This window comes from Arachis duranensis, chromosome 5, assembly GCF_000817695.3.
Source record: "Arachis duranensis cultivar V14167 chromosome 5, aradu.V14167.gnm2.J7QH, whole genome shotgun sequence".
Lineage (NCBI taxonomy): Eukaryota > Viridiplantae > Streptophyta > Magnoliopsida > Fabales > Fabaceae > Arachis > Arachis duranensis.
The window spans coordinates 87007781-87020295 of NC_029776.3; the positions used below are offsets into that span (position 1 = coordinate 87007781).

General features: G+C 32.8%; 3 protein-coding genes across 3 annotated transcripts; 2 read left to right on the forward strand and 1 right to left on the reverse strand.

Annotated features, from left to right (window-relative positions):
- The first annotated feature begins 17 nt into the window (after positions 1-17).
- LOC107490117 (protein EFFECTOR OF TRANSCRIPTION 2) lies at positions 18-2125 on the forward strand. Its single transcript, XM_016110883.3, has 3 exons — positions 18-191; positions 279-641; positions 1251-2125. Exons 1-3 carry the CDS (start codon positions 78-80, stop codon positions 1941-1943), a joined length of 1170 nt encoding a protein of 389 aa, XP_015966369.1. The 5' UTR covers positions 18-77; the 3' UTR covers positions 1944-2125.
- A 3316-nt stretch (positions 2126-5441) lies between these two features.
- On the forward strand, positions 5442-7153 carry LOC107490143 (pentatricopeptide repeat-containing protein At2g15690, mitochondrial). The gene has a single exon (XM_016110912.3). It carries the CDS (start codon positions 5463-5465, stop codon positions 7035-7037), a length of 1575 nt encoding a protein of 524 aa, XP_015966398.1. The 5' UTR covers positions 5442-5462; the 3' UTR covers positions 7038-7153.
- Positions 7154-8016: 863 nt separating this feature from the next.
- LOC107490144 (mitochondrial carrier protein CoAc2) lies at positions 8017-10492 on the reverse strand. Its single transcript, XM_016110913.3, has 7 exons — positions 10199-10492; positions 9821-9906; positions 9498-9705; positions 9201-9327; positions 8936-9120; positions 8727-8849; positions 8017-8562 (listed from the first exon to the last, which is right to left on the reverse strand). Exons 1-7 carry the CDS (start codon positions 10358-10360, stop codon positions 8425-8427), a joined length of 1029 nt encoding a protein of 342 aa, XP_015966399.1. The 5' UTR covers positions 10361-10492; the 3' UTR covers positions 8017-8424.
- Positions 10493-12515: the final 2023 nt, after the last annotated feature.

Below are 12515 nucleotides of genomic sequence, written 5' to 3' on the forward strand. Positions count from 1 at the left end.
AGCAACGGTCATATGATATCTCATCAAAATCAAAAACAAATCAGTGCAGTGAAATGAATGACGGCGCAGCTCAATAAATGGTGGTAGCAGTGCCAAATCAGGATCACCATCATTCCTCCTTCATCTTCAAAAGGCTCAAGAGGGAGGAATGCAGCCACACCAAACATGATTCTATCTTCTCCAAATGGAAGGTTCTTCATACAGTATTACATATTTACAAAACACAAAATTGCTTACTTCAAAGGAATTTGATCAAATTTGTTGCTGAATTGTTGCAGATTTTAATTGGTGCTTCCGATTGGGAAGATCATTCAAAGGGAAAAGAAGGATGTGCAAGATACAGGATCCATAACCTGCCAGAAAAAGCTTGTCCAGGTGTATATGAGCTTGGAATAGCTGTGTCATCAAGGAATGATTTGGGGAGGCAAATTTACAAACTTGCCCCTGAGTGTGTAGTTGTGACTTACCTTGGAGAAACTGATAATGTAAGGGATAGGCTGCAATGCTATGGCAGAGATGGATCTCATTTGCACAGCAAAACTTCTCCTGAATACTCAATTTATGATTCTCTCCAAAAGAAGAGGCCATTGTTTCAGGAGATTTTTTCACAGGGATACCCTATTGTTTATAGATGGGTTGCTGTAAGTGTTTTCTTACACATTTCATTTCAACTTTTTCAATCCTTAGGTTCTCCTATTCTTAAAGTCTTTGGTTCTATGTCGATGTGTTGCTTGATAATATGTCTAAAAGGAAGACTCTTTCTTTGTTTCTTTTTTTTTTTATTATTATTTTAGGGTCAATAGTTCTCAATCTCATAGTTTAATCAGCATGAACATTCATAGTCACAAGTGTCTCAGATGAAAATTCTTAGTTATCAAATATTGGGATAGAAATCTACAATTAATATGAAAAAACCTATGAGAAATTCAACACACAAGTTTGAATAAGGTTAAATGGTTCTCTTAGTCCCTACACCATTTTAAATTTTATAATTAGATTCTTATCGTGCAGAGCTAAATCTCTATACTTAAAGTCCTCTCATCTCTAAAATATTCTATTAACTCAAACGTTTTTGGCATAATAAAGATTTAATTACAAAATTCAAAACGGTGTAAGAATTTATTTGAAAGCTTTTAAACTATAAGGACTTAATTATAAATTTGGTAAAATTATAAGACTAACAGAGTATTTTAACATTTGAATAATGCAATCTTTTTAACTACAATGATTATTACTGTTTTGATGAACAGATGAACAATAAAGAAGAGGCCAAGAGAATAGAGTCTCAGCTGCTTAAAACATTTGATTATGCATGGAATATAAGCAGTAATGGTTGCCGGCGGCCGAACGATATTCTTCAAAAGATAAACAAGATTTCCTCCAGCACAAGAACAATCTCAGATATGGCCAGGGAGCTCCTACCTTTCACCCGAAAACAAGTCGGTATCCGAATTAAAGTAGATGAAGAAGAAGAAGACAGTGATGGCATCTACAGTTTCATATCTAGGGTGTTCAAATTCAACAAATCAAGGCCTAGGAAAGTCGAAAATATCGTCATTGCCAATCAGCAGGATGCTGTAATTTGTGGGGTGGCTTTAGGTGATGGTTCTGTCTGTATAAATACACCAGCTGAAAGAAGAAAGAGGTGTCCTCAACACAAAGGAATGAGAATTAATAATGTGTCCCCTGCCAAAGCATTTGTATCCCCAAAATCAAAGAGCAATTTGGTTTCAGAAATCAATAAGTTTATGGACCAAAATGTTAGCAATGATGATGTACCAGACATTCCAAAAAAACCAGTTGAAGAGAGTAGTAGTAAAACCAATATATGTGGAATCATATTGTATGATGGTTCACCTTGTAGAAGAGTACCGGTTAAAGGAAGGAAAAGGTGCCAAGAGCATAAAGGAAAGAAAATTTATGCCAAGCAGAAGATGATTTAAGGATTTGGTGATTTGTTCTGTTGTTGTATAAGGTAACTTGTTAGATTATGTTTAATGTCCAAAAGGAAAGTGAGTCAACACAAGAAAATGTGAGGACATCAAGTCCTAATTCTGTTGGTTGACAAAATATAGAGGAAAATAATGTATTTAATTTTTCATGTTGTTGTAATATGAATTGTATTTGGTGTTTTACATTGTTTTATAAATTCAATGTTAAATCTGTTGTTGTTTTAGAAAATTCTTCGCTCTTAGAGAATTAGAAATTTTCAAACTCAGTAGTTAAGTAGAGGAATAAGAAGGAATGTGCATTCAGCTAATGCTAATATCACAAAACTCTGTCTTAATTAGTCCATGATAGATACAGGTTATATTGTATTTGTAAAATTTATTGTTGCTGAATAAGCTTTTTAGAAATCTAAATTATTGATATATTTATCTTTTTCGAAATCAAAATAGTAACACGGAAGGGAGTTTTGAAACATTGATGGAGTTTTCTCTGTGACTTTAAAATTACAGGTTTAAGTCGTGTACATTACACTTTTTGAGTGTAGTTCTTTTTCAGACTCTCCGCTAACACAAGATGCTTATCTATCAAGTTATTCTTTTTTAAATCTAAAATAGTAATATAAGTATATAAAATATAGGGAAAATGACACTCCCCTCTCCTGAGAGATACTAAAATGACACTCCCCTCCCCTCTATTTGTAAAATGTACATTTTAATCTATTTAGTTAAAAATGTTAACAGAATATTTTATTTAAAAAAATTAAATATTTTATTCAATAAAATTAATATTCTAATTTACCATACTATCCCTTTATATTTATTTACTAACTAAACTCAATTTCTGAGTTAGGATTCCAATTTCCTCACAGTCGCGTTCCAGCGCTATTTCTCTTTCAATCTCTTCAATTTCCTTTGGTTGTCTCTGCCATAGCTACCTAGGTGCTGCCATTGCTGCATAGCTTTGTGTAATCATCGCCGTGATTATCAATTCAAGTAATAAGGTTTGATAAAGTTGTTAATAAATTTCAATAGTTTTATGAAACAAATTATTTATCAATATTAATTGTTATACATATTAGCAGTGGTAAGATTTTTCATTTAATGTTAAAATAATAGTAAAATATAAAAATAATTATTAACAAAAAATTTTGGTAAAATCACAATTTAATAATTAAAAAATTATTGAAGGATATATTAGAAAAAATAATTTAATTATTAATTTTTTAAAAATATTTTAGTAAAATATAATTTAATCAATAAAAAAATAATTTATTAAAGGGTATTTTAGTAAGCAAAATTTAATGACAAAAAAATAAAATTTTTTACTAAAGGATATTTTTGTAAAAATAATTTTGTTTTTCAAAAAAAAATGAATAAAGTTAACATTAGTTAACACAAAATTTAAAATGGATTAAAGAGAGGTTTTTTTAAAAGTTATAGGGGAGGGGAATGTATATTTTATAAATAGAGGGGAGAGGAGTGTCATTTTAACATCTCTCAGGGAAGGGAAATGTCATTTTCTCTAAAATATATGATATTTCATATAATAACAATGATTTTATTTAAAGCAAGAAATAATTATGTTTATATCCATTTTATGTTTTTTCTTTTTTAATCAGACCTAGAATCTCATTAGTTACAATGTATTCACAGTTCACATACTCTCTATCAGATATCACAATACCAAATTTATCATGTGTTAATTACATGTCCTAGATAAAGCAAAGAGCCAATTATATGAGAAAAAAATAACCTTAGATTTAAATATTGAGACGGCTTTTTTTATTGAAATAAATATAAAACTTTTTAGTATTAAAACGGGGCGAAGTCTAAAAAAACATTAAGTACAAATTAAATGGGGTAAAATAATCTCTCTAGCAACCTCATAGAGGATTTTTGACTCACTATGAAAGAGAGTTATTCTAAAATAAAAAATTTACTTTTAATGAATTTGATTTTTTCATTTTTGGTTATCGGATTTGCCATTTTGTGACTGTCATTTCTGAGGTGTCACTTTGCAAGTCCTACCAAAGAAATAAAATTTAAATCCATTTCACATGTGGCCGAAGCATGTGTAAGAGTGGTTGATATATTGAACTCTTACATTGCCACACTGAATTCGATATCCAACAGAAACTTGGTTGTAGTTGAAATTAGTGTGTGTGACTGTGTGAGTGGGGGTGTGAGTATATATGACAACGAGAAAAAAAAAATTCCATTTTGCATGGACTCGCCTTGAATTGGACTTGCGCGTTTTTGTAATGCTTTTTTGTTATGTGAAGTTTACTTTATATGTTACTTCAATAAAAAAGCCATATTGAGACTATGTTACAAGTTACAACACTGATTTAGTATGTGAAAACAAATTGTGTGAATGAAAGGAATATTAACATGATGTAGAATGTGAAATAGAACAAAGGTTTTTTTTTTTTCATTAGGGGAGATCCACAGCACAAATTTAAATGTGTAGAGATATTATCGGGTCTAAATTTTTTACTTTTTATCACTTTAAATTACATAATTTAAAAGTTGAATTAATATTTAAATTTATTTGTGAAATTACTCGCACTTTATTATGATACTCAAAATTTTATTTTGTTCAATTTAATTTCTCAACTTATCATTCATGACTTAATTTAGTTTTTTATTATATTTCTGTCACAAAATTATTAATTACGTGTTGAGATACATAGATGATTATCACATGAATTTTTTAATAATTATCTGACATAATAATTGAAACTTTTATCTTAATTTACTTTTTAAGAAATTTTTAAATAAAATTAGAATTTTAAATGTTTTGCAAGGAATAAATTGAAATAAAAAAATTTTATTATTACTTTAAATAATCATTAAAAAGTTTAACCACATAATTATCACTTTATTTGATTATGTGGTTAATTATTATGCGATAAAAATAAAATTAAAGACTAGCCTAAACTATAAATACTAAGTTGGATGACTAAATTTTATAACTAGTAAATATTATTATTTTTAATTAGCATATGACCAGTAATAATTTATATCTATATTTATAGATATTTTGTATATATGAAGCATATAATTTATATCTATATTTATTAATGTTTTGCACATATAAAATAATATATTTTGCATCTACGTTTTTTAGAATTTATACACATAAATTAATAAAATTTAGGTTTAATTACTCTATTAATCTTTAGTTTTACCAAATTTTTTATTAAATTTCTATAATTTTTTTAATTTTATTATTAGGTTCTTTATAGTGTAAAAAATATTAGAATTAATTGAATATTTTTTCATAAATTAAAGGTATTCATAATTAAAACTTTAACTAAATCTTTGACAGCATGTATTTTAAGAAAAATATTCTATTAATTTTAATATTTTTGACATAAAAATGACTTAATTATAAAACTAAAAAAATTATAAAAATTCAATTAAAAAGATTCTCATTGAATAAATCAAAATTTGGAGACAAGCAAGAGTGTAAATTGAAGGAGATATGAGTAACTTTAAAAAAAGTTTGGGATGTTAACTCTAAAAGTAGCCTATCCGTTTGATTTCGATATCCGATATTATTCTTCTGCAATTGTTCCATACAGCCTCCAAAATCAGAACTCCATGGAGCTCAAACTCCACTCATCAATGGCGTCACTGGCACCCGTTCCCCGCAAATTAAACACCGTCATCTCATCCCATTCCAAACTCCCACACTTCTCTCCTCCGAAGCCCTCCAATTGCTCTCTCCCTTCCACTCCTCTATGCTCCTACGCCGTTCCCGATTCCAAGAACCCCACCACCAACAGCAACAAGGTCCAACCCCGCCGTAAAAACGCCACCCCTACTGGTCGTTTCGCTCAAAAGACCCAAACTTCACGGAAGGAGAATCTTCCCAGAGAACCAAAACCCAAACTTGATAATACTCATAATAGGGTCGACCAGAACCGCCAAAACGCGCTGTTTGATGCAACCACCCTGAACGTTAATTTGATTGAGTTGTGCGAAGAGGGTAAGCTTGCTGAAGCTATGGAACTCATGGGTCAAGGTTCTGTTGCTGATTATGGTGTTTTTCTCGCCATGTTGAATTTGTGCGAGGGTATGAGGTCGCTTGAGTATGGGAAAAGGGTTCATGAGTTCTTGAGAAGATCGAGGTTTCGAGGGGAGGTGGAATTGAACAACAGGTTGATTGGAATGTATGGGAAATGTGGTAACATGAATATTGCACGCAAGGTGTTTGATCGAATGCCAGAGAGAAACATGAGTTCTTGGCACTTGATGATCATTGGATACACTGAAAATGGAGCTGGTGATGATGCTTTGTTGGTTTTTCAGGAGATGAAGGAGGCAGGGATACGGCCTGAGAGTGAAACTTTTGCATTGGTTTTGGCTGCGTGTGCAAGGGAAGAAGCTGTAGAGGAAGGATTATTGCACTTTGAATCAATGAAGGAGTATGGAATTGTTCCCACCATGGATCATTACAAGGAGGTTATTAACATTCTGGGGAATGCCGGTCAGTTGAATGAAGCTGAGGAATTCATTGAGAGTAAGCCATTTCAGCCTGAAGATGACATTTGGGAGGCTCTTCGAAATTTTGCTAGGATTCATGGAGATATGGATCTTGAGGATCGTGCGGAGGAGTTGTTGGCATGTCTCAATCCTTCAAAGGCCATTGCTGATAAGCTTCCAACACCTCCAAGGAAGAAACAGTCTGCAATTAACATGCTAGAGGAGAAGAATAGAGTGGCCGAGTATCGGTGTGCCGTTCCGTATAAAGAGGCTGATGAGAAATTGAAGGGATTGAGTGGCCAGATGAGGGAAGCAGGTTATGTGCCTGATACAAGATATGTTCTCCATGACATTGATGAGGAAGAAAAAGAGAAGGCCTTGCAATATCATAGCGAGCGATTGGCCATTGCTTATGGTCTAATCAGCACTCCCCCGAGAACTACACTTCGGATAATAAAGAATCTGCGTATTTGTGGTGACTGCCACAATGCAATCAAAATCATGTCCAAGATCGTCGGACGGGAGCTTATTGTCAGGGATAACAAACGATTCCATCATTTTAGAGATGGAAAATGCTCATGCGGAGATTATTGGTAGAGTTACTACTCAAGTGTAGATACTCTGGTGCTGTCTTATTAGATTGTTTCTACCAAAATGTGTAGGGTTTCAAATCCATTATCAAACAGATAAAATATTCAAATCTTTTTGTTTCATCTAAGGATTGATCTATGTAGCTTCTCCGTTGTACATGTTGTTTAGGCTGCATATAATATAAGTTCCCACGAGCACAAGCGTGTAATGTTGAATCCTGAAGTAGAGGCTGACCATTTTCTCTTGTAAGTAATTCTGTTGATATATTACTGATTAATAAGATCCACAATCATATAGGCTTAGCTAAGTTGCATTATAATCATTAGACTATTAGGTTGTGTTTATTTACAAGAACAGGACATTGAGACAAGGACATAAAGATACAAAATTATATTTGATAGATGAGATAAGACATGGATAGAAACATTCTATCAAGAGATATTAAATTAGTGTATTTTGTGTTTATTCTAATAAAAAAGACACTGAAACACTAACGAAAGATATAATTTATTTTTTATTTTTTCTTTTCTTATTCTTATCAATTTTTCATAATTATACTTTTTATTATTATATTTTTCTTTCTAAATTTTTTGAATGAAAAAAAATAAAAATAAATTAGACTTTCATAATTTATTTTAGTTTATTACCAAATAAAATATAAGAACACTAATTTTTATGTCTTGTTCTTAGTGTCTTTGTCTTTTAGAGTCATCATCGTTCAGACTTCAGACCAAAAATAAAAAAATAGACAAGCTCACTTGTACTTCTGATCTTTTCAATGTAATGCAGAATCATCAGTCTAGTGCTTTGGTATCAGCGTGCAGATTTCATTGGATTGTAATTGTAAGATTAGATTACTGGAATTAGCTACTTATATTCAAATTATCTCTTGTAATTGAGATTACTCCAATTTCAATAAATGAATATATTCTTACCCAAAGAGAATACCAAATGGAGTACCAAATAGCCAACAAAAGTTGAAAAGTAGTAGAAGTAGAAATCTGGCGCCAACAGGTGGTCAAAGGTAATATGAATCTGGCGGCTGCCAAGAATATAATCCCCTGTGCTTGCACATTCAAAAAGTGCAAATTATCTTTTATTTGTATGTACATAGTTTGTGTCCTATCTCAACAACATATTGTCTTCTCGTTACATCATGAAAACAATGGGATCTGCCACAAGGGATCATTCATTCCCTTGCAATCTGCAGAGAAATGCATGCTGTATCCTGTTTATGATGGAACATAATCTTCATCTCACAATGTACAACTCGAAAGAATGGAATGTGGTGCTAAAACAATGTGAATAGGATGAGGCCAAGAAACCTTTTTGAAGCCTATGAATTGAAGAGTTAGACAAGCGAAAATCTGAAAGGTAGCATCATCTGTTGCTGTTACTGTGTCTGCGACGATGGTTGGCTGATTCTTTTATTGGTTACCACTTCAACTGCAGCATCATCTCTTGATGGAACTCTCAGGTATGATTTCATGGTATCATAAACGGTAAACCCAATTGCCACTGATGGAACAACCTGAATTGCAAAAGAAAACATCAACTAGAAGGAATCTAACTGCTTATTGCTTTTTGCATTTTTGTTCACAAATCCTAAAAAGGAAATAGTTAAAATTAAAATGGAAACCAAACATGTTGTAAAGTTTTAGTTGCTCAAATATGCAATTAGTTTTCCCATCCCACCTTTATGTAATTGATGCTGAGCCCTGAGAACAGCTGCTTCCAGCCCTGATTTCGAGCAATCACAACAAGTGATTTCATAATCCCCTTCAGTTCTGCATTATCAGATGCCAGCAGAGTTTGAACCTAGCCAGAATGTTGTCAACTTTGTACTATGCATTATTTGATATCCATCTACAGAACTTTTCCAATGAATAAATGATTTAAGTTACCTGCATTTGCCTCCTAACAACTTCAAGAGGATATGTGAAGGTCTGCCCCAATAGACCTGCTACGGATCCACATGTGAGTTTCACCATAATGCTTTTCTTGTACTCCTCAGGGACATGGCGCTTCATTTCTTCGTAGAAGTAAAACTTCAAACCAGCATACGGGAATATTCCGACAAGCGTTGGAGCTGTTGCCAGGAGCAAGTTGTGAGAATATCATAACTATGAAGATACAGCACTACAGATATAAGCAGATTTGAGGGCATACCTACTCCCCTATAGAGACCTCTAATGCCACCTTCTCTATAAGTTTTTGCAAAGCAATCTTGGATCCCTCTATAAACTTGTTCATTATGAACCATCCCTGAAACATTCAACTTTTCTGGACTAACAACCTGCAGTCACAGATAACATATGTCAATCAGGGTTATCAAATTCTTGAGTTAACATGTAAATTCATCCGAATGAGTTTACAAATTTTTACCTAAACTCAGGAGTTTATAGAGAACTCTCAGGTTTGATTTCTAAGAAGGTAATCATATTGATCAGAATTCAGAAACTTTACCTGATAAGCTAACTTAGTCCGAATCAAGTCGAGAGGATACGTAAAAAGAACAGCCGTCCCTCCGGATAATGAGCCTGCCATGAGATCAAGGGTAGGGCCTTTCGAAACATCAGGGAAAGTAAGCATGATCCATCTGCGGTATTCCTCATAGGACATATAATGAAGTGCTGCATAAGGTATAATCCTTGCAACACTTGCTCCATTTCCTCTGCAATTCAATAATGATTAAATTAATTAGACAGCTGCAGAAAATTTCTCAATTATATTCTCTCTCTACTTTCTTGTTTCAATGTGTTAGTTGCTGAGGGTCTTCTAAGTTCTACCTGTAGAAACCTAAAAAGCCTTCGGTCTTGGCAATTCTGCTGACTGATCCAACAAGTCCTGAGCTGTGAAACTCAGCTCTTCGCGTCTGCAAGGAATGACAACAGAAAATTACAAAAAATGGGGTAAAGAGAAGAAACCCATTTCACCATCAATTTTGAAGCAAAAAATAAATACACTAAAGATGCAATCTTTCTAACTTTGAAGAGTAAAGGGTATCATAAATAGACTTCATTTCTTGAAAAAAGGGATTAAAACCAATCAATCAAAATATTCAACAGTACGAAATTGGGGGTTAGAAAATGAAGCAATGAAGTAAAGTGAAATCTTTGGAAGAATATGAAGAGACCCAATTGATGAAAAGAGTTGAAAGGTAGAACCTGGAAGAGGATTTTGACACGTTCAAGTGGGGCAACGACGGTTTTGGCGAAACCACCAGCTGTGCCACCCGCAAGAAGCTCCTTAGCGAAGAGGGGCATGGAGTCCAAGACATCATCAACCACCATGGCTTTAGCTTCTTCTGCTCCTCTTTTGATTCCCATTCAAAGAAGAGCGACGAGAGAAGAACAAAAAGGGAAGGTTCTTTGGCTTGTTCTGTTGTGTTCTGTTGTTCTGTTTGGTAGTTTGAGTTAGGAAGAGGAACCACGTAGGTTGGAAAGGTCAGAAGAAGTTGCGTTGAATAATGGATTTGTAACTTATTTATTATTTGGAGTGCGTGGTTTATTGGAAAACTATTTTTACCACATTTTGATATCCAACCAGTTGGTGCCAAGTAGGATCATGTTTGATGAATCCTCTCTCTCCCAACTTCTCTAAACAAATCTATTCCCTACTTTATGCTCCTCGAGGATTGGTTTAATGCTCAAACTTCCTAACCATCACCATTTCAGGATTTATTGTATTTAAATGAATACAAAAATATTTTCAAACACACATAAAAACAAAACTGGAGAAGTTAAGCATCTACACAACAAATGTTATTGTTAAGAAATTTATAGAAAAAATTGATAAAATAATTATTTTACTATAGAAATATATATATCTAAAACTTATGGTAGCTAATTCTTTTTATTCATAGAATATTTTGTTAAACAAATTATCTATTAGAAAAAGTGGTTATATTTATTAAAACATAAAATTATTTTTTATATACAAAATCCCTTTAGACAAACAAAACATATTTTTTAACAATATATCGAAACTCAACATAAATACATGCTTGACTAACATGCTCCATTAATTGATACAAGCATACTGATAAATATATTGTTTCAGTAATAAATCGATTTATTGTTTGAAATTTGGCCATTTAAATATAATTTAATTTAAAATATTTAATTAAATTATTATTTAATAATTTTTAATAATTAACTTTACACAAAGATAATTGAATTTGAGTTTTGCATTTTAAATAACTTTCGATTTATAAGGTTAATGCTTTTTATACTTGTAACAGAAGACATGTGTCAAAACCTAGTTAATCTATTACTCTATAGTCTATAGAGATCACATCCGAACTTAGCAAAATGTCATAAAACGGGTGTACAGGGACAATCTCAGCAATGTTACAGGAGATGCACAAGTTAGTATTGATGATTTTAGTCATATTACTACTTGACTTGGTGTATTTAATGTGTAATTAAACATGACAAAATCACAATTTTTATGTTAATATACTTAATATAATGGGCCTACTGTATTTACGTAGTAACATTTGTTTCTTGTTGAGCCTAAGTATTTCTATGTCCTGAAAGTTCAATCTGAATATTTATTATTTATAATTTTATACACATGGCTATCGTAATTTATAACTGAACTATTAATTAAACTATTCATATTATTCGATCATTATTAAGGTACTGATTTAACTAGTAAATTATAGATTAAATTGATTGATACTATTACAACAACAACAAACAAACAACAACAAAGTCTTGTCCCACTAAGTGGGGTCGGCTACATGAATCAAACGACGCTATTATGCTCTGTCATGTATTATGTCTATAGAGAGACCGTTTACATGTAGATTTCGTTTGACCACCTTATGGATGGTCTTCTTAGGTCTTCCTCTGCCTTTCGCCCTTTGTCCATCTTCCATCTCATCCATCCTCCTGACTGGATGTTCTATCGGTCTTCTTCTCGCATGTCCAAACCACATGAGACGCAATTCAACCATCTTTTCCACAATGGGTGCTACTCCAACTCTCTCCCTTATATCTTCATTCCTTATTTTATCCAATCGCGTATGACCACTCATCCATCTCAAGATCTTCATCTCTGCCACGCTCAGCTTATGTTCGTGCTCCCCTTTAGCCGTCCAACACTCCGTACCATACAGCATAGCCGGTCTTATAGCGGTGCGATAGAATTTACCTTTAAGTTATAAAGGCACTTTTTGTCGCATATAAAACCAGATGCACTACGCCATTTTGACCAACCTGTTTGGATCCTATGATTTACATCCTGTTCAATCTCTCCATTATCCTATATGATGCACCCAAGATACTTAAAACTTTTAACTTTTCGTAGGATGTTTTCTCCAATCTTCACCTCTATATTGGGGTTTTCCCTTCTCAGACTGAACTTACATTCCATATATTCCGTCTTGCTACGGCTTATGCGCAGACCATACACTTCTAAAGCTTCTCTCCATAACTCCAACTTCTTATTTAGGTCTTTCCTTTACTCTCCCATAAG

What these genes read in the sequence shown, in the direction of transcription:
- LOC107490117 (XM_016110883.3), top strand. Translation starts at nt 78, where the DNA reads ATGGTGGTAGCAGTGCCAAATCAGGATCACCATCATTCCTCCTTCATC. An exon ending in CTATCTTCTCCAAATGGAAG is followed by an intron (nt 192 to 278) that starts GTTCTTCATACA and finishes GAATTGTTGCAG; the next exon opens with ATTTTAATTGGTGCTTCCGA. An exon ending in TTGTTTATAGATGGGTTGCT is followed by an intron (nt 642 to 1,250) that starts GTAAGTGTTTTC and finishes TTTGATGAACAG; the next exon opens with ATGAACAATAAAGAAGAGGC.
- LOC107490143 (XM_016110912.3), top strand. Translation starts at nt 5,463, where the DNA reads ATGTTAACTCTAAAAGTAGCCTATCCGTTTGATTTCGATATCCGATAT.
- LOC107490144 (XM_016110913.3), bottom strand. Translation starts at nt 10,360, where the DNA reads ATGGGAATCAAAAGAGGAGCAGAAGAAGCTAAAGCCATGGTGGTTGAT. An exon ending in GGCTTTTTAGGTTTCTACAG is followed by an intron (nt 9,706 to 9,820) that starts GTAGAACTTAGA and finishes ATTGAATTGCAG; the next exon opens with AGGAAATGGAGCAAGTGTTG. An exon ending in AGGTCTCTATAGGGGAGTAG is followed by an intron (nt 9,121 to 9,200) that starts GTATGCCCTCAA and finishes TCCTGGCAACAG; the next exon opens with CTCCAACGCTTGTCGGAATA.